Source organism: Cyprinodon tularosa, unplaced genomic scaffold (genome assembly GCF_016077235.1).
Source record: "Cyprinodon tularosa strain WSP-4 unplaced genomic scaffold, ASM1607723v1 ctg359, whole genome shotgun sequence".
Taxonomy (NCBI): Eukaryota; Metazoa; Chordata; class Actinopteri; order Cyprinodontiformes; family Cyprinodontidae; genus Cyprinodon; species Cyprinodon tularosa.
In genome coordinates this window covers 119,467-141,115 of record NW_024039073.1, presented here as the reverse complement: position 1 = coordinate 141,115, position 21,649 = coordinate 119,467, and the positions used below count along the sequence as shown (strand labels likewise).

The window sequence follows — 21,649 nt, the reverse complement described above, 5'->3', positions numbered from 1 at the left end:
TTTTCAAATCAGCAGATGAAATGAGTTGTACCTAAATGAACTGCTTGCTTAGAAGTGTTGGCAGCGGAGCGGCCCTCAGGCTGGGGCTCAGTATACCTGCTGCTACTGCTGCATGTTTATAGTCCATCTTGGCTCAATATGGGTCTATTATGTACCAGTCAATGAGCTTTTAACCTTGTTGTCCATAGCAGAGTAGAAAATGATTCTTTAACCTTGATGGCATCACTGTGCTGGAGGTGGTGGTGTGTTTCTTCTCGGTCTGGTCCATAGTGGGCCTCTCAGGCTTCCATACATACCTGATCAGCTCCAATCAGACCACCAATGAAGATGTAAGTATGGATGTTCAGTTTTCTTTATTTTATTTTTAATTAAAGATTGTATAAGTTAAAAGCAGTTGTTCCTAAATGTGTTCTCTGGATAGAGTCGGACCGATGCATCATACCAGGTCAGACCAGCATACCCATTGTCAAAACCCGTTTATCCCTTTAGTTTATCTATTTAGTTTTGTACTAAAATGCACTTTAACCTACCTCAATGGGCGTTTATTCCTTTACTCATGTACAAAAAAACAATTTAATTACTTTATGGGTTGTTTTTTTTTTAGTGTATGATGATCTGAACTTAAATTGGGGGGTTGTTGTACATGTGTAAAGGGAAACATGCCTGTTGAGGTAATTTAAAGGGTATTTTTCATACAAAACTAAAGGGATAAACACAAATCTGACATTTTGCGCATGCATATTGTCTATAGGTTGGCTGGTCTGACGAGATATGCTGATCCTACAAAATACCGGCAGAGATTTAGGCAATATTACAGTTTTGGTTTTTTTTCTTCTTGTTTCAGTTTAGGCCGTTACTTTTATGCTTTTGCTTTTTCATTCGTGCATTCAGCAGCCATGTCTTTAAATCATATAGAGAAAATGCATTGCTGCACCCTCCACCTGATGTCCACCGCTTATTTATGAATTTTTAAAAATCTTTATTTTAAACTGAAATGAAAAATGATCGCTGACATTTGGCATATGTAATAGAAAATATTATAGTTTAAAAAGGAGTTTTGGAAGAAGTTTAGAAAACATTTCAGGTCCAAAACCTTTTAGTTTGTTGATAAAAGTTGTTTTTGTTGAACCGTGTCCAACATTTGTATCATGTAAATGGAGGCGAAATAAGGAATGCAAGCTCCAAGAGATGGTCCTTCAAAAAATAAGCAGCACGTATCGGTGGTCAGTTAGACTAATGTCAAAATTATCGGCCTTAAAAAAAGCTGCATCAGTCGATCTCTATCCTAGACGCCCCTGAGGGCTGCAAATTAACAGGTTAAGGTCTTTGGGTGCTTTTATTTATTTAATCAAGTTAAATAATAGATTTAATGGTAACGTAGAAACATTCATTGCACAGATCTTCTCACTGATCAATTCACCATCTGCAAACACTAGGAAGAAATTAGCATGATAAAAGTAAAAATATTAATTCATTTCACAAAATTAGGATTATTATTAAAGTATTATTTAGCTGAATATGGCCGGTTATAATAGGAACCAGATGTTTCATGTTGAGGCCTGTAAAACATATTTTAGTTTTATAGATTATTAGATGTTTACAGTTTTTTTTCACAGATTGAATACATCTGGACGTCTAAATAAATCCTACGTTTATTACTTGACATGAACAACATCTGTAGGCTCCAGGCTTTTCAACTTAGACCAGAGCTGGAACAGTCAGTGCTGCTGCTCCATGCATCCTCCTAACCATGTCAAAGATGTTCATCTCAACCCTGTCTCCTCCACCACCTTCAGTGTCAGAGTTTTCTGTTTAGACCAGACTAGAAGTTGCTTACGATGTGGCATGTCTTCCAGATAAAGGGTTCCTGGTCTTCTAAAAGAGGGAAGGACAACTATAACCCTTACAGCTATGGAAATATATTCACCAACTGCTGTGCAGCGCTATGTGGACCCCTTCCACCGAGGTACGACGAGCGTGTTCACGTGTTTTTACTTTTACTAGTTTCCTGATGTCCATGTTGTGCAGCACATACACAGTTTCCAGCTGTAAAATAAAAACAAACTCCTTTTTGTAGGCAGCATATGAAGAAGTTCGGTCTGACTCTGTGTTTTCACACAGATCTGTAATCCTTCTCATTTTTATTTTGTCTTTTTTTTTTTAACCTTCGCAGAAATAATTACTTCCTTCTGGCTTTATTTTCCATCATAGTAATTTTCTGTTTTCTCCAAATGTTGACGATCAAACGGTTCATTAAGACTCTTTGATATGTGGAGCTGCTTCGAATGATTTTGCTGGCTGCATCTTTCTAAACTTAGCAGAGACGACTCGGCGAGAGACTAAACAATTTCAGGGTTATTTTTAAAACATCCAAGATCAAAGCCTCTTAGATATAAAAGATTCCCCCCCTTTTCTGGTTATGTACTGCCCAGTTGTCACAGCTATATGCTCCTCTCCATGTGACTAAACAGTAATAGTCATTTGATCAGTTCCCATTTCTTTAAAGCTTTAGTGTTTGAGGGGTTTTGCCCTGTAACCTAATAATATCAGCTGATCATTTGCATTTAATTCTGTCTCTTTTCTTTTTCTGTCTCTTTTTCCACATCCAAACTTTGAGTTTTGAAGTGTTGATCTATAAACTACAACAAGTAAAGGAAATTTGTTTTTTTGGTACATTTTCAGGTTCCTGCATAATTACTTCTAATACTGTGTTCAATTTGATGTTTGAAATGGAGATATACTTTGTAAAAAAAAATATTTAAAGTGGGGGAAATGAAATCAAATTCATGGCTGAAATTAGCAATTGTGTAATATTACTTTTGGAACCAAACTTTAAACAAGCACATAAACTAAAAAAAGTAATCAAGTCTGTAGATGGAGTTTATGTTTGTCAAGTAAAGATAGATATGGTTATTGATGCAGTTAGTGCTGATTTATGGTAACTAAAACCTGGAGTTGAAAAAGCTTCCGTTTGCTTAAAAAAAAAAAAAAAACTAGTTGCCCTAGTTGATTGAGATAAAGTTTTAACACTTCCATCATTTTTTTAGGTCTATTGATCATAATTGTCACATAAATGTATGGAGAGACGCCTACTTTATGATGCAAACTTAGAAAAACTCTTTTTAAGGTTTTTAGACGCTTTCCTATTAAACCATTTGGCTGCACTGTCCTCTGGCCATCTACAGCAATAAATCTGCAGGACTGATTCCTGTGGGTGGTGAGGAAGTTCCTCAGAGCACAGGTGGCTGCCATCTGGGCATCTGTGTCTGCTGCCACCGTGCAGCTGGATCCTGCATTACCCTCAACATGTCTCAGCACGCCTACGGCCCAAGCCAGCAGTGTCGTCTGTCACATGCAAAGACAGAGAAAGCCTCATAATTCAATTCAGTTTATTTATATAGCGCCAAATTCACAACACATGTCATCTCAAGGCACTTTACAGTTCAACCAGATCATACAGTCAAATTGATACAAAGTTTTCTATCTAAGGAAAACCAGTTGATTGCATTGACTCATTGACTCAAATACAATCCCCCACACTAAGCATGCTTGTAGCGACAGTGGAGAGGAAAAACTCCCTTTTAACAGGAAGAAACCTCCAGCAGAACCAGGCTCAGTGTGAGCGGCCATCTGCCGAGGCCGACTGGGGTTCAAGGAGACAGAAGCAGAGATACAAAAAGCAGCTGTAAAAGGCGGCCCCGTCCAGGAAACACACAGCCAGGCAGACGAGCTCCAAGGCAGCTCCCATGCCAGAGGACGAAGAGAGCACATCCACTCAGTCACGGTCAGAGAAACAGGACCACACTGGAAAACAGGCCGATCTCCAACATCTATTAACAAGGGTGTTGATAGAAGCAGCACAGCTGATGTTTTTTTCCAGGATGACGTCACAGCCAAACAGGAACAGACGAGGCAAAGCTACTCTGAGGAAAAGCAGAGAGAGCAGAAGGTTAGAGATTGAACTAACAGATTCTGCAGAATAGGAGAACAGAGAGAGTATGAAGCAGAATGATGAAATGGGGGTCCCTATGTCCTCCAAAAGTCTAAGCCTATAGCAGCATAACTATAGAGATAGCTCATACATGCTGTTCTCTGCAGAGACCCTGAGTGATGTGTTTAAACACACGAGTTTATGCTGTTCCTGGCAACACAGGCTGCTACTGTGCTTTCCTTTTGGTTTGTTTTTGATGCTTAGAAACCGTTTTTGCATGAAACCATCTCAGCACCACTGGAACTCGTCAAACACCTCTCTGTTTGCATGCTTGTTCTGTATCTGATCAATCTGGCTGAAAAATTGCCCCTTTTTGCTGTATTTAGCCTATTAGCGCTTCACATGAGCCAACGAACGCCAGAGTTCAGCAGGTTGCTGTCTGAGCAGCTGCGTCAGGGCTCTGCAGCATTAACGATGGGACAGAAACAATGATTCACTCTGCTGCTTCACTGCAGGACCGCAGTCATTTATCACCAAGTTCTGATTTTATGGATCTGTGTTAGTAGAAATATGGAGGTCTGCTCTCACTCTGTCGCTGTCATGGTCAAGACTTGAATAATAGAGTTGGTTCACAGCTTTATGCATTGAAGCATGCGGGGTCAGTTGAACTGCTGCACGTTTCTTTCCACAGAAAGGACCATTTATTTAACCTTATTGTTTTCCCAGATTGCAGATCACTTGATATGTTGGATGTTGAATTCTGGTTGCCCGGTAACAATGTTTGCTGTGTTTTTTGTTAATAAAGCCTCACAACTTTTCCTTTGTCACGTTTCTCCACAGTCTAATTGACAGACGACGTTATGTCGAAGCAGACGCACCACAGCTGGCGGCTCCGACCAACGGCATCACGATGTACGGTGCCACCCAGTCCCAGCAAAGCCACATGGTAAGAATCACACCTGGGGCTCCTCACGCCGCTTCGAAATGAGCTGTTAAAAGTAAAAATGCAGATTTGAGATTCCATAGTCGAAGGGTTAGAGTTCCTTCCAAAAGTATTCATACCCCTTCAACCTATTTTATGTTCTTCAGCAGTGCATAAAAATTTGTTTTCCCAATGGACCTTTAATGAAGCAGCCGATACATCAGTGCTGGAAATAAAAAAAAAGGGATAGTTGTTTTCAGAGTTTCAGAGTTTTACAAAAAAAAAAACGAAATGTAAAATGTGCAAAATTATCAAACCTTTAATGTGACCCCCTTAAATAAAGGCCGTTTCTTAATTAGCTAGAACGCGAGTACGGACTCGTGTCCTCGCCAAGTACTTTCTCGAGAAGAACACAGAAAAGTATGAACTCTGGGAAAACGGGAGAGTGCGCCATAAATATGGGTCAATTGGAACAAAAGTGTACTGATGACGTCACCATATTCCCGGCTCGTTTGGAGCTGCATTTCACCTCCTGTTATTAATAGTCTCTAGATAATAATAAATTGTAACTTTTTGCATTTAGTGAGGGAATAATAATTAAGAGAGCCAGATAAACACAAATCAAATTAACATTTTGCCAAATAAAACAAAAAACTGGCCTTCAGACTATGCTATGCTGAGAGAGGGCTGCTGCAGACGGGCTGCGGTTAGCCCTGGCTGCTGGTTGCAGCGGTCCTCTCAACTTCTGAAATTTTCTTTTTAATAGCGCACTAAATCAGTAAATGGACCATATAGTGACGCTTTAAATTATTATATTCTCCCTTAAAATGATCTTAAAACGTATGTTTACTGAGCAACAGCAACAGAAAAGAGAACTTTTAACTTAACACCCTGAGCTCTGTGAGTCCTCCATTGAAAGCTGCTGCTGCCGCAGTGCATGCTGGGACAGCTGTCAATCTCAACAACGGACAAGTCTGCTCTGATGCATGCTGGGTAAATGGGGAGGGGCAAGAACAACATTCGGGGACTTTGTCCGTTCTCGGTCTGCTGTTCTTGTGAATTGGAACAGTACTAGGGCTGAGGCTGAGGATGTTTCATGAGTAAACAAGCACATGAGAACGCACAACAGATAGAGCACTAATCATAGAGACAACCAAAAGGGTCATAGTAATAGGAGCATAGGAGCCCAAATTTTTCAGATGTTTTTATTTTTTAAATAACATTGAAACAATTCATCAGTTTTCTCTCAATTCAAAATGATGCCTTTCTATGTTAGGTTCTCACAAGCATCCTATCAAAATACTCTGAGGTTTCTGAATGTTAAGTTGCAAAGTATGATATAATTTAAGAAAATGTATGAATGGTTTCGATGGGGAAACTAATATTGTAGAATTAGAAAAACACAACTGAGGATAAACCTTTTCATACTAGTTTATGATATCTGGAGGATTAACAAATTCTTGGGAATCACAAGTCTTTTCCAGGTATTTTAGATTATATATTAGGTTAATTTTTTGATGACATCACTAAGAAGAATGTCTTTAAATTAAATGTTCTGGATAATTTGATCAAAAGCTTCAAAAGTCATAACAAAAAACAAAGTATTTAATTATTCTGCCATTTATTAAACCTATATTATTTGGTGATCCTTACAGGCTAAAACAGGAAATGGGGGTGGGGGCTCCTTACAACCGTAGAAAAGTAGTTTTTTTTTTCTTTCCCCAAAGCAAACCAAGATGAGTTGGGCTTTTTGTCCATATATGGTAAATAGTTTTCAAACCCGCTACAGAACAAGCTCCATACATCTGTGTTCCTGACATCTGAGAGTAAATCCAGCTGTTTTTTTCTCTCCGGTTTTAAATTGATGGTTTTGCTCCATTTTCTAGTGAACAAGTCAGCAATAATTTCAGCTGAGTAGGTGAAGATCAGTGTTGCCTGTAAATTGGGTCAACAGAAACAGTGCTGAGCATTTATTTTTTTGTTTCACGCTGAAAATGTTCAGATTGTTTAGAGACGAGCTGAAGGATGAGTTCATTTTTCTCTGAAGCGTCTCACCCTGGGAGCAAACAGTTGGTGTTCAGAGCGACGCAGCGTTGACCTCTGTGTCACTCTGAGGCAGCCCGTCTGCTTTTGTTCAGTGTTTACCTCACACATTGCATGCTCCGTTTAAGGCCTTCTCACTTCATTTTCACTGGTCCCCATGTAGCACAGTCCTCCTACTTGTTCTCACCCAGTCTTGACCTCATCGCCCTTCTCTAGTGAATCCGTCTGAATGTCCTGAAGCCGTCACTCTCTGCTGTGCTGCAAGCTGAAGGAGCATTCCCCTCCGTTAACACATCCCGAAATAACGGCCATCTGTGTGCTGTAGCTGTTCCCGCTCTAAGACACGCGTCACATTGCTGGAGTTCCTATCAGTCTCGGAGACCACCCTCCTCTTCTGTGACGTAACGCACAGGCATTGTCGTGAACAAGCGACCTAAGCACAATCCTTGACTTGCTTTATTGTTGCACGTTAAGTTTGATTTGAATGCTTCGAGAGGCTTCCATTTGTTTCCTGATGAAAGCCCTGCTTCCTTGTGCTTAGAAACCTGACAGTCTGCCATGCAGAGGCCTTTTAAGCTGTTGCTATGGTAACAATGGATCATTTGAAGGCACGTCACACCTTGATAACAAACCTCTGTGTTTGGGATTGTAGTAGGGGTAATGTTCTTCTTAACATCGATTCCAGCCTCTTATTAGATCAGATCTATAGATCTGCTCTCTCAGAGTTAGAGGAGATGAAACTTGCCGTTTTATGTCGTGATACAGTTTAAACCCTCCTTCTTTCCTCTTCCTCTTCCTCTCTCTACCAAAGTGTCAACCACGGTTTCCTTCTTGATTGTTGCACCATGAGAATTGTTAAACCACAGACCTTTTTTTTCGTGTCTACGCCCAGTTTACTTTCTTCAGTTACATGAATTCTTTCTTTCTTATTAGAATCGCTCAGTTAATTCAGGCCAGACTCCAGAAAATTTTTATCTCCCATCGAGAATAGCTGAGAGGAGGTTTTAGGCTTCACCCTTAATCGTTATGAGATATAACATTTTAAATAGGGGTGGGACTAAATAAAATTTTTTAATTGCATTAATCACATGGCTGTGAAAATAATTAATTGAAATTAATCGCATTTTAATCGCATATAAATACCTGACTTGGAAACAGAGAGAAGTAACTTTTTCCACACGGATATTGTTTGTTTATTTCATATATATATATATATATATATATATATATATAGGAAAGCCAATCTCTGAAATTCTGTTAGACTATAACACTGCTTTTTTAAACGCAACATTTTCAAGTACATTCAGGACAAAAAGCCTCTGAGGCTTAAAAACACTTCGTTGATTTATCAACAGTTTAAATGTTGGCAAAAAGATCAGACAGAAATGAAGTCAAATTCAGTCCAACTAAAGTGATCCACTAACAAAGTGACAGTGATTGACCTCCAATTCTTCCCATTTGATAAATAACTGCCCAACTGGCCCTTAGGATACATTTAACTTATTACTTCTTCTCTTTCAGCCAGTTGCTGAGACATACTAGCCTGTTGACATTTCTGGAGCTCAAGCCCTCTTCTTATGAACTATATTAACTGCCAGGGAGAATAATCCTTCGAAGGGAACAGAAGTGGCAGTGCTGCTGAGATGCTCTCTGCCCTGGCCCCCGCAAGGCCTTTTTTTTTTTTTTTTTAGAAAATGCAATATTCACACAAATTCAATAATATGGTAAAGGAACCCGCTGCCCGAAAAACACAAAAGAATAAAAAAGTAAGAAAAACAAAGTATTGCCTACGCAGGAGTTATTCTCTTCGCGCAGGACGGATCGTGCTTCCGGGACGGATGGGGTAGTGACAGCACTTCTGCTATTAGTCTTATTCAATTATGGATTTAATGAATAATCGTTTTCAGAATTAAAATATTTACGATAAGCTGCTTTGATTCTCTTCTCATCCATTGCCCTTAAGTGGCGACCAGGGCAGCTAGCATCTATGTCAGAATTCCTGCAGGTAAACAGAATATTCAACTGAAGCAACAAATGACTAAGTCCAAAAAATAAGCTAACAAATTGTTTACATGTTGTAGCCTTGCATTGCAGTGCTGTTCTCCAAGGTTGCTGGGTTAAACTGATGGAAACAAAGCGAAGGCGAAGGGGGGGAGTAGAACCCGAAATAGAAGCTTAAGTTCTTAAATATAGATGTTTTGTTGTGCCATCATGGCTGCAATGTTAGCAAAGCAAAACATCCCTTGTTCTGCATCAGCGGCGCTTTCAGGCTCTTCTGTTTATTCTTCTTTCTGATTGTTCTGTTGATTTATTCCGATGGAAATTGCGGATAGACGTTGTTACGATTGTTGCTAAAGAAAGTAAAACTGACCTCTGCATGCTGTTTGTTTTTAACCTTCTACCAAAGGGTGCAGAGGCACCGGTAACCGAGGTGTTTGGTTGTAACATGACAACCTGATAAATGTAGTTCTTTGCTGATGAGGCTGGTTTGTACGACGTAGTATTGGGGCCAGGCTAGAGATTTTTCTTATTATGAGAATGAAGTCGTCCACTTTGGCATTCTGCCATATTTGATGCTGCTGTGCTAAAATTTCCTTATTTGTCAAACCGTTGCCAAAGTGTAACTTCACATGATGCTCGACATTCCTCGTTTTAGGGAAGAAAGTGCTTTTTGTAAGTTTTGTCATAAAATATGACTTTATTCTTGTTATTTTAAGACTTTATTCTCTTAATTTTATGACTTTATTCTCTTAATTTTATGACTTAATTCTCGTTGCCACTTTGTTCTCATAATTTTATGACTTTATTCTCATAATGTTACGACTTTATTCTCTTAATTTATGACTTTATTCTCTTAATTTATGGCTTTATTCTCGTTGCCACTTTATTCTCTTAATTTTATGACTTTATTCTCGTTGCCACTTTGTTCTCTTAATTTTATGACTTTATTCTCTTAATTTATGACTTTATTCTCTTAATTTATTACTTTATTCTCTTAATTTTATGACTTAATTCCCGTTGCCACTTTGTTCTCATAATTTTATGACTTTATTCTCATAATGTTATGACTTTATTCTCTTAATTTATGACTTTATTCTCTTAATTTTATGACTTAATTCTCGTTGCCACTTTGTTCTCATAATTTTATGACTTTATTCTCATAATGTTATGACTTTATTCTCTTAATTTATGACTTTATTCTCATAATGTTACGACTTTATTCTCTTAATTTATGACTTTATTCTCATAATGTTAATACTTTATTCTCTTAATTTATGACTTTATTCTCTTAATTTTATGACTTAATTCTCGTTGCCACTTTATTCTCTTAATTTTATGAATTTATTCTCGTTGCCACTTTGTTCTCTTAATTTTATTACTTTATTCTCTTAATTTATGACTTTATTCTCTTAATTTTATGACTTAATTCCCGTTGCCACTTTGTTCTCATAAATTTATGACTTTATTTTCTTAATTTATGGCTTTATTCACGTTGCCACTTTGTTCTCATAATTTTATGGCTTTATTCTCTTAATTTATGACTTTATTCTCTTAATTTATGACTTTATTCCCGTTGCCACTTTGTTCTCATAATTTTATGACTTTATTCTCATAATGTTACGACTTTATTCTTGTAATTTTATACTATTCTTCTTGCAACTTTATTCTCATATTATGACTTTATGCTCTTAATTTTATGACTTTTCTTAATTTTACGACTTGATTCTCTTAATCTTATGATTATTCTTGTTGTAACTTTATTCTCATGTTACGACTTTATTCTGGAAATAGAAAAATCTCCAGGCTTGCTCTAATACTCGGTCATAGGTTTTAACATAAATTATCTTTTTTTTTTATGTTGGTCAAGTTATGTTTGAGTCACTGGTGTCATCTGCTCTTTTTTAGGTCAGTGCTGTTAAGACACAGGTGAGATGTTGTTGCTGTTTTAGTCAGAAGGTGTTTGGGAAGTGAAAGAGGTTTTCATCCTTCTTATTGATGACTTTGTTCAGTCATCACACTCTGGTGATGACTGGTTTTCTGGGTTGAAGCAAATCTGTCTGTAGCTGAAATAAGGGACCAAGTCCTAACCCGGTTCCCAAGTTTTAAAGACTAATTTACTCCGAGTTTCTGTGTTTAATTCACTGATTTAATAAGGTTGGTTAATCAGGTTCTCTTTGTTCTCTGCGTTTCTAACAATGCTACTAACATTTCTCTCTCTTCCTCCCTCTCATCCAATTACCTCCCCCCTCCCTCCCCTCTTGCATTTTGTTGTTGTTTGTCCTCAGTGTGATCAAGACCAATGCATTCAGAGCACCAAATTCGTTTTGCAGGCGGCAGCCACCCCCCTCCTCCAGCAGCAGACCAGCGAGCCGGTCATCATAACATCTTCCACTGAGAACGGGACGTCTCTGCCCGCACGCGCCTCCCTCACCCTGGGCGGCCCCTGCTCTACGTTCCCCCTCGGCCAGCCTACCCCGCCTACATCCACCCCCAGCCTAAGCTGCCAAGAGGCTGCCGACGTGCTGCCAATCCACGGACACACACTAAACCACACCTACCCCCTGCAGGAGCAGGCGCCCCACCACCACTATCTCACCCCAGAGGAGGTGCCCTCACCACCTGGTATGCTTCACTGCGGCAGCCCGCTGGGACACAGCCACACTGTGCAGGCTGGCTTCTACAACCCTGCCAGCCAGGACTCGCTCCATGAGGACTCAGTGAGGGGGCTGGTAAAGCTTAGCTCTGTCTGACAGCGGCGGATACAAACCCAACACCTTCTGGAGACTTTAAACTCTCCTGAGCTCATTTGTTTTTGATTGACTACCCCCTTCAATACAGACTCCAGCTGCTAGAAACTGGAACCTAACTGAACTGAAGGGAAACCTGTTGCCATGATGTTGCTGCAAGAGACGAGTTACGGTTCACGTATCACAGCCCAATAAGCTGATAGGGTTTTTTTCTACTTCAAGGGAAGATTAAGCAACTTTAACTTGGTGATCTGCAAACTGGAGTTTGCATTTCAAAGTGTGGTATCTATGTCCGTAAGCCATGTCGAGCAAAAACTAAAGAAAAGTTTTAAAACTTCAGGTCAGAGAGCTGCATTTCTGCCACTGGATCAAACCGGCCTTTTGAGAAACAGATTAAACCGACTTGCCTGTTGCTGATCAGACCGCGTCTCCTGCCTTTATTCTCAGCATTGTGATGGTTTGTCAATATGTTGCATATCATTCTGCTATTTCTATGTTAAAGAAATCAGAGACTGTTGTACTGTACCATAGTTACAACTCTTACAAATTATATTTCCTGTGGATGTTAATAAAACACTTTTTACCACGTCGTTGTGCATATAAATCTCTCCATAGATCTCTCCTTGATGCTTGCAGGTGTCTTTAAAGTTTTCTGTAAACTTTAAAACACCAAGATGTGGCAATGCTTGGTGAGCTGCATTATTTACTCTCTGCTGCCTCACTGTGGTTTAACAGAAGTACTGCAGGTAAGAGCTGAGTTTGTATCCACTAAATGCTTTTCCTCCTAATTATCTCAACTTAAAGCAGAAACTTAAATAGTTAGTCACTTTTTATGAACTATTTGTACCTTAAAAATAAACAGTGGAAGCCAATTTTGTAAGAAAGTAGATTTTAATAACTTTTTTGTGTCCGGTTTTTAACTTAAAATGGGGACCGGATCAAATCCTTAATATATATAAAGATTCATATGGCATGGAAACTTAGAAAGGGACAAGCTGATATCCATTGCTTAAATGATCTATAAATTAAATATAAAATTCTGATTTGAATGTCTGCGATGGTCTGACGACCTGGGATAGCGGAAAATGGATGGATGTTGATTTTAATGTGCAAATGACTTGGAGTCTTCATACATATTTGATGATCTTAAATATATCCTAGATATAAAAAAAAAAAAAAAAAGCTTGGTCTGTTCTAGAAGGGATCCAGGGAAGGATTGTTGCTGAGGATGCAGTGAGCATCCTTAAGCAAAACATCTTAGACAGTAGGCCTAACTATAACCCACTCTGACCTGAATGTTAAACAAAATCTCCTTCATGGCGTTATGTCTTAATGTGTGCCATCCAGTAACATTAAGGAATCCTTTATCAAACATTTTTAAAAAGTTGTCCAATTTTTCTTTCTTTAATTCCGTGTAGCCTAATCCATACTACCTGCAATACTGTAGAGTCCCTGCTTATGCAGTTCATTCCTCTGTGGTTGAGGAAGGTTATGAAGATGTGCGTATTGATCTTTTGATGCCAAATGTGCTTTTCTGATCCTTCAACAAATACTTGCTAAGATTTCCAGCATCTCTTTCTGCATACAGTAACAAACCAGCAGGGAAAAGCTGGAGCTCCACACAGATCATTTGTATAACGGTTAGACTCTGTGGTGCTGTATTTTAGAACCCAGCTGTTTGCAAAGGTAGCAGATGTTCTCCATAGAAATGCATTAAACTTATCATCCAGGCAACTGTGGGGAGCAGTTAAAATAGTCAGGCCATTTCAGAGGAAGATGCATTTTGGGTGACTTGTATGGCCCGATTTTGAGAACAGCATCCTTGCTTTCATTTTTAGGCTGCAGTTGGCTTTATTTTTGTATTTTTTGAAAGTAGGAAGACGGGAAACGGGATTGGAGAGAGGAGGAAGAGGAGCGGCGAAGGTCACCAGGCCAGGACTCAGACTGGAAGAGTCACTGCATATGGGTCGACCCTCTACCGCTGCGCCTAACATCCCTGCTTCCTTATCAGCCTTTTCTCTAATCCCTTCAACACAACAATAGTCTATTAAAGGCGGAACTTAAAGCAACAGCAGTTTACAAAAACATCAAACAGTAACAATATCGACAGCAAATTACAGAATTCGTAAAGCTACAGGCTACCGTGATGTTAAACCAACTGAAGAACTGAACTGATGAGGCGTCTGGATTAACTAAGCCTGGTCTGGAGCAGGTTAGCTGTGCAGCATAAATCACTGTGGTAAATTAATTGGCACTGCCTTTGTGAAAAGAATCAAGGCCAAATTTAAACAGGATATCCAGAAAATCACCTAATTTCTGTATTCAGTATTTAAAGCCTGATCTTAATTCATATTGATATTTTAAACAAAAAGGACAGAAGTCTTAAAATGTTGCCTAAAGTCGATGCTTTTCAATCAATCGTTTCCTTTCCTCATTTCCTTCTGTGCGTCCTTCGGTTTCTTCCTTCCATTCATCCTAACTTTCATCTGATTTGTAGGGAATTAAAAATAGAGCGTACATCTCTACTAATGAGGTTTGAAAATTGAAAAAATAAGGTAGTAAACAATAAACTGCAGTATAGTATTTAACAAGCAGATACGGGGAAGATGTTTATTAGAAAACGAAAACAATCAAAGAAAATCTTGTTTTTTTTTGTTTGAAATCAAAACCAAGAAGGTCTACAAAATCTTAGTGAGACATTCATCTTTTATTTATCAAAACATGAATAGAGAGCTACTACAGAACGCAGTACATAGAATTATTAAATCTTTATATTTTGACTGCAGATATTTGTGAGGGTATGGAATATTTACACCTTAAGACATGATTCAATATCTGCTGAACCTTCAGATGACCAGGAATTGGAGGAAAAACATGATTTAAAAAGTTTAAGGTTACAGACCTTTTATAAGTTAGAAAATACATATTTCTGATATAATACTGATATGAAATGTAAAATACAATCATGCACATTAATGGTGCAAAAAAAGAGATCGGCTCTTTCAGTTGAACAGATGTTTGTTAATGTTCAACATTGCTTCATTTTAAGACTTGCGTATAATTAATATTATAAGCAAAGTCGAGTTAAGTGCTTAAATTTACATTTTTCCCTGTTTTACATGAAAAGCCTGGAAAACGGCTCAGATTCAGAGAACAAGAAAGGGAAAAAAAAAAATAGATTGTGTCCATTAAGGACCATGAAGACTAAACCCACTGACTGCCGTCACGGCGCCAGATTAGTTGAGGCTGGAAGCAGCCTCCATGTTCAGGGTAACCGGAAGCTAACCGAGTTCCAGCCAACCAGAGCATAATGTTATCACCACAGCTTCACATCACTGAGCTCCAGGTCTCCCATAATCTCCAGCTGGTCGATGCTGCTCAGGTCCTGCATCCGGTGCCTAAACTCCAACAAGTGGGAGCCGTTGACCGCCAGCTTAAACTGGTGGGGCTGACAGAGGAGGAGGATCTGGAGAAAGATTATATACAGATGGTTTTTCTGAACGCAGCTCTGATCTTCTTATATTCTTTGTCAGTTCCATTTCATGTGACTGACTGTAGCTCTTGGGTTAAAGATAAGAACAGCAGGGAAAACTTAACTTGTTGCTCCTACCTCAAAGTATTCACCCGCTGAAAAGGGAAAGAAGGGCAGCTCCCGCTCCTCCTGACCCCAGGATCCGTCCAGGTACGAATTCCTGATGAAGACCCCCGACTTCATCCGGGGGTTCAGATGGAGAGCAACATTCTCTGTTTGGCTGTTGCACAGGTTGACTGAGAAACTGAAACACGAGCAAACGTCCTTTAAGGAATGACATCATTTAATGGATATTAGTTTTAGAAGCACACAAGAAAAATACTCGGAAGCATCAAAAAACAGTCTATTGTAGAGAAATAATTGAGTTGCAATACAATCAACGGAGCGATAAACTGGATTAAACCTCTAATCCCTAGAAGCGTTGCCAGATTGGGCAGTTTTCATTTTGAGTCAGATCGCCGTTTTTTGAGTTAACCTATTCATTATCATTCTTCATTACTGGTTCATAGCAAAGCCTCCCCTGACCTTTCTCCGTCACTGATTGGCATCTCACAGGGTGTTTACAACAGAGAACAGAATTTTCTTTCATCTTTTCTCTTTTTTGTGTGTTTTTCCAGTTGTACTTACGTTGCAATGTCCATATAATCTGTAAAACTCCCTGCATGAATTATAATAAAGCTATTTATATGCATAAATCAAACAGAACACTATGGCGATAGCTGTACTGCTCCACTTGTGAAAGCAAAAATCCATTGGGCTCTGTTTTTGGCATCAAGACAATTATTCTTATTGTGTAGTGGCGCCACAGATTATGCTAGTTTTAGCAGCAGGTGGATCTGGTGTGATAAACCTAGTGCTGATGATCGATGCGTTCTGGTTGGAAGAGGAATCTTTGAGATGCTGGAGGAAACCGCTGCTTTCGGGATCAGAGCTCGGTGCAATTAGACTCTCCACCCTCCCTATATCAAATGCACCAGTCGAACTTAAAGACGAGTCCAGAAGTTTAACGCATGTGCTAACTGGACTAACACGGAATGGATGGACATCAGCAACAGTTATTGAGGAGGTTTCATTCAACCAGCTACTGATCACAAATCACAATGGACTGTATTATAGTTCATTGGAGGAAAAGTTCAGATGTTCAATGTTCCAGCCAACAATCTAATAAGCGTTAAAGGTATGAGTTCAAAAAATCAACCAAAATAAATGTAATTATTTTTAGCTATGTTAAAGTAAGCTTAGCATATTTTTGTGTGCGAACTGATCGTAGTTTGTCTTCTAAACGTAAAAAGAGGACTGGTCTACGTGTAGTGATGTTACGAGATGAGCCGAGGCTTCGTGTGTCGAGTAAAGGACGGTGCGTTTCCGCGAACAGCATATCGAAACTTGCTTCATTTGGGGGAGGAGCCAAAATGGATGACGTCCGAAGCCTCGTACCCCGCCATACCATGTGACCGCTTAGGGGAGTGGTTCAGCTCGCCCGGAACTTCAAAATCCACTTAAACCTCCTCAGTGTTCAGTGAAGATGTGGGAGTTTGTAGGAGAGTTGCAGTCAGCTGGATAGAGTTTGGATAGATTCTAAGAATGGATTGGCTGGAAAAACAACCAATCTAGTTGGTTAAAACTATTTTGGTAAGAATAAACAATGTAATGATCAAAATCTGAGCAAAGCACTGGTTACAGCTGTAACATTACTGTTAAATAGTATTGCTTTCCAGTGTGTAGTTTCCCATTTTAGAGTTTTGAAAGTTGTGATAATACTTATGAAGTATTTTGGCTAATTTGACTACTTTGTATTCATTTGCCCTTGTATAAATATAGTTTGGGTAAAAACGCTGCCAAAGTATATTGGTTGGTTTAACCAAAAGATTGGTTGAACACAAAACTATGGAAAAAAACTATCGTTTGAATAAAAAAATGACCTTTCATTTTGCTAATTTTTGCCCAATAGGCACAAACACTTTCGCTGTCTGCTTGAGCTTATTTGAATAAAATGTCAGAAAAACAGTGAACCTTAAAAGATTGCTCTCTAAGAAATTTTACATTAAAAAAAAAAAAAAACGTCCAAAAGATTTTATTATACACCCCAATCATTAACAGTTTCAAAGAAACTTAAATGGGGGGTAAAAAAAGAGTGCATAACATGTTCACATGAAGCTTCATGAATTGTGGCGATTGTTGAAGCAATTTGGCCAAATGGTGATCTCTATTTATTCACTGAATTGCTGATTGCCCGAAAAAGGGAAGCCACCGTCCTCCATGCTGGTACTCCCCACTCCTACAGAGACAGCAGTAAAAATGCCAAGATGTGCAGCAGCATTTGGCTGAAAAAACAAGCAGTTTGCCCGCTATAGGAAGACGTTACACAGGTCAATATGTGCATACATACCTGTATATATAATGTTTTTGAAATGATCAGATTCTTGTTGTAACTAAGAGCAAAAAAACTAAGAGCTTGTCTGCCTGGCTGTGTTTCCTGGACTGGGCCGCCTTTTACAGCTGCTATTTATACCTCAGCTTCGGTCTCCTTGAACCCTAGTCGGCCTCAGCAGATGGCCGCTCACACTGAGCCTGGTTCTGCTAGAAGTTTCTTCCTTTTAAAAGGGAGTTTTTCCTCTCCACTGTCGCTACAAGCATGCTTAGTGTGAGGGATTGCCTTAGAGTCAATGAGTCGATGCAATCAACTGGTTTTCCTTAGATAGAAAACTTTGAATCAATTTGAGATGACGTGTTGTGAATTAGTGCTATATGAATAAACTGAATTGAATTAATGGATTACCATAACAATGTATTTTACATGTACATAATCAATTTAGCACTTTTGGCACATCTGTATTATTATGCTCCATTAATACATACATTTTATTGTGATGGATTTGTATAATAAGTTATATTACATGATTTATAGACTCCACTGACTTCATAAGGACTATGCAATGAGATGTGTCTATTTTTTATTATAAGTTAAAGTAATCTACTTATGAAATGAAACAGCCAGTGTTTGTCAAAGTGATGAATTTATCTTAATTTTAAAGTCTTAAGTCTCCATGAAAATGAGATCATCATCTTTGTTCGATGCTTCAGCGCATACTGTTTACACTGCGACTCGTCAAACTAGGGAGTACCAATATGGCGGCTGGTGGCTTTACTTAAACCCTGTACTACCAACAATAAATCAATAGAGATCAGAGGTTTCAATGCCTCTTGAAGCTTCATCTCACAACTCTGGGAAGATTTTGTTGGATTGTAGCGATTTGACATGTAATGTTTAATTAAGTTGTACTAAAGTGTGTTCATGTTCACACACTTAATATAACAATATAGTAATTTGGGCGGGTTGTTGTGTGATGTGGCGGTTTTTAAACCTTGACTCTATCTGGCAACACCTATCTGAAGTTAACTTCAATGTAAGATGGATTTTATGCAAGCTTTATTTTAGTGTTTTAAACCAACAGTAATTACTCTGCACAATTGTGCACTACTTTGTGTTCATCATATATTACCAGTAAAACACTGAAGTTATCAGTTGTAGTGTGAAAAATCTGAAAATGTGATTACCTGTGAGGATACAGGCTGACCTGTCCTTTAATGGTGATATGCTGCCCTGGGCTCAGTCCGTTGAGTATACTGCCTTTGTAAGGAAGACCCTGAAACCAAGATGTTAACTGTAACAAAGTCGGTTTTTCTCCAAGTGCATTCAGGAGGTGTAATCTGTCGTTTTTACTGCATCTTAAGAAATTAGGAAAAAATCTGGTGCTAAAAATCGAAGAGGAAACTCACCAAATCACCTGATTCTGAATATATTGCCTAATGGAAAAAAAAAACAGGAGGTTTTTAGAAATGATTTAGAATTAAAAAAAAAAAAAAAAAAGGGAAAAGGTGTGAAAATTAGAAACAGAAATGTAATTACTGAGTTTGGGATGTAGCCAATTGCGTGGACCCTGACATTCCCAGAAATAGAAAAGGTGTCGACCCTGATCAGAGGAATTCTGTGTTTGTATTCCAGCAGGTGATTCCCATTTACTGCCACCTGCAGGGAAAGCCATAAACACAATAAGCTTCTGTTTGTAAAGTTGAAGGAAGGTCAGGTTGGTTCACCTTAAAACCATTCTTGTGCACTAGAATGATGGTCTCGAATGGGGCACCGCGTTTGTAGGGCAGCTGGTGGAGAGCTTCCTCTGTACCCCACTCCTCCTGAAGAAGGGAGTTGCACACCACACGGGGGGCGTCGCTGAAACGAGGGCTGAAGTGGAGGGCGACGTCCGAGCGGGGTTTGGTGCTGCAACCGCATGACAGCTCCACCTGAAACCTGGAGATGGTTCAATTAAAAACCTGGTCAGACGGATACAGACATTCAAAACTCATAATAATGATTCAACTTTTATTGATCTCACATTGGAGAAATTTACCTCTGCATTTAACCCATCCCCTTGGGGAGCAGTGAGCTGCCATTGTGGGGCACCCGGAGAATTATCAGGGGTTAAGGGTCTTGCTCAGCGATCAGAGTGTCAGTCTATGGGAATGGGATTTGAACTGACAACCTCAGGATTCCCAGCACTAAACTCTAATTACTAGGCCACCACTCAACATATAAAAAAAAAAAAAAAAACTGAGGCTCAGAGTTTTACTGTTTGTTTTAAAACAGCAAGCATTTAGCAACTACTGTTTTCTGCAGCTGCTGCTCTGTTTCTGACATCAATAAAAGACAACACCGAAGAGCTGAAATAAGATCTGTGGATGTTTACACACTGGAAAAGTCCTTTATGGAGTATTTAGAAAACTGAAAATAGTCATAAAATCAACAGAATTAACGGCCCATTATATTTTCTATTCTACATGTAATGAATTGATATGTGTTTGATTTACAGGAAATCCATATCTGCAATTAATTTAAAAAAAATAGATCACAAAAGCCCAAAAAATATGATCATAATCAAAGATGAAGCATGTAAACATTAACTCTTTATAGGCCACTCAGTTAAATGCTTTGAAAATCATAATTTCAAGCCAATAGTGTTATTGGGATCCAGGACAAGACCTTATTACCTTTGTAACATTAAAAAATATGGATATATTAATGGCAAAAAATGAATGTCTATGTAAAAACAAGAAATGCCAACTTGCCCGAATATATTAAGTAAAATAACAAAAGTGCTTCTATAAGAAATTAATAAAAAAATGTGAAAGAAACAAATTTTTTTTTTTTGGTACAACCTAACCTTAGAGGTATTAATGCTGATACTGGCACTTTAATTTTTTAGTTTATAAACCTAGATATAATAGTTTACAAGGCTTGTTAACTTTTTAACTTTTCAATTAACTTTAAACTTTTTTTCTTGACTTGTTAACTTAATTAACAGTAGGTAATATATTATCCAAGGGCTCATCTAATTGGTCAAATGCCAAAATAAGATATGCAGCCATGTAGCAGTATCTATGCTGAATGGCTGGAGATAGATCTTGTGCTTCTAGACTTTACTCAGGGACAGGTGGCTCCAAGGGGTATGCAAGCGACCAAAAACTGTAACTTGCCCTATAAAGGGTTAAGAGCACCCCTTAAAGCTGGAATCTCTTATGGTTAAAATGTGAAGTAATTACTTAGGGTTATTACCATTTTCCTTGCAATCAAATACTGAAGAGTGATTTTAGCCAATTGAATGTCCATAAATTAAGTGTGCATAAAATAGGAATTTACTTATTACAATAGAAACAGCAGGAGGAATTATAAATTCATAGCTCAAATTTTCTGTTAATTCAAGTTTCTTCAATATTTCATTTAGTTCTGGTTGGTCTGTTGGCCACCACCACACCCCCACTCTTGACCAGATCTCATTTGTGATCCGGATCTTAATGGATCTTTGCTGAATGAAGATTTAAAGAAAGAAAAATGTAATTTCTGTAGAGTTTTAAACATCTTGTATGAATGAACCTAAACAGATCTTTGACACATCAGGCAGACCTACAGGGGTGATGAGGAGTCTCACCTGTCAGCATCTAGTGGCACAGCACCCTGGATGATGATGATCTCCCCTGGCTGCAGGCCTCCAGGTATGGGACCAGTGTATGGGATCACCTGAGGAGCAGGCTGAAGGTGAAACCTCTGCATGCACCTAAACTGACAGCATCACCTCTGCGCAACATCCCAGATCTAACACCCTGAGCGCAGATTATACATAGATTAAAGCAGCTGAGATTATAAATAGATTAAAGCAGCTGCGGCGCTTCATGTAGGTCCACTCTTACCGGATCCAGAACAGTGTGCTTTGCGTTGGCCACAGACATCCTGGCCCAATCGGCAGCGGCTGGCAGTGGGTGGTTTCTGCAGCAATCAGCGGCTGTTTTGGTCTCTGCTGCTCTACAAGCCGATGGCTCCAGCGGCCATATTTACTCCGAGCCGCGCATGCGCAAAGCCTACCACGTGACCAGAGGTAAACTTTTATTTATTTATTTATTTATTTATTTTAGTTGAATAA

The 21,649-nt window shown here is 38.8% G+C and overlaps 2 protein-coding genes across 5 annotated transcripts in view; one reads left to right on the top strand and one right to left on the bottom strand.

Annotated features, from left to right (window-relative positions):
- Positions 1-12,230, top strand: part of LOC119790242 (palmitoyltransferase ZDHHC14-like) — a 59,970-nt gene extending 47,740 nt beyond the window's left edge. Inside the window, exons 7-11 of one of the 4 annotated variants that reach the window (XM_038295712.1) lie at positions 227-329; positions 1,857-1,966; positions 4,772-4,877; positions 10,803-10,823; positions 11,228-12,230. In XM_038295712.1, the coding sequence (XP_038151640.1) occupies positions 227-329; positions 1,857-1,966; positions 4,772-4,877; positions 10,803-10,823; positions 11,228-11,647 (760 nt within the window). In that variant the 3' untranslated portion in view covers positions 11,648-12,230. Of the gene's footprint in view, positions 1-226; positions 330-1,856; positions 1,967-4,771; positions 4,878-10,802; positions 10,824-11,182 lie in introns of all 4 variants that reach the window. The other 3 variants (XM_038295710.1, XM_038295713.1, XM_038295711.1) reach the window with 3 other exon arrangements.
- A 2,100-nt stretch (positions 12,231-14,330) lies between these two features.
- On the bottom strand, positions 14,331-21,581 carry LOC119790225 (galectin-8-like). The gene is made up of 8 exons (XM_038295674.1): positions 21,420-21,581; positions 21,161-21,249; positions 19,275-19,485; positions 19,087-19,206; positions 18,957-18,983; positions 18,735-18,823; positions 15,255-15,420; positions 14,331-15,110 (listed from the first exon to the last, which is right to left on the bottom strand). Exons 1-8 carry the CDS (start codon positions 21,456-21,458, stop codon positions 14,961-14,963), a joined length of 891 nt encoding a protein of 296 aa, XP_038151602.1. The 5' UTR covers positions 21,459-21,581; the 3' UTR covers positions 14,331-14,960.
- Between the last annotated feature and the right edge of the window lie 68 nt (positions 21,582-21,649).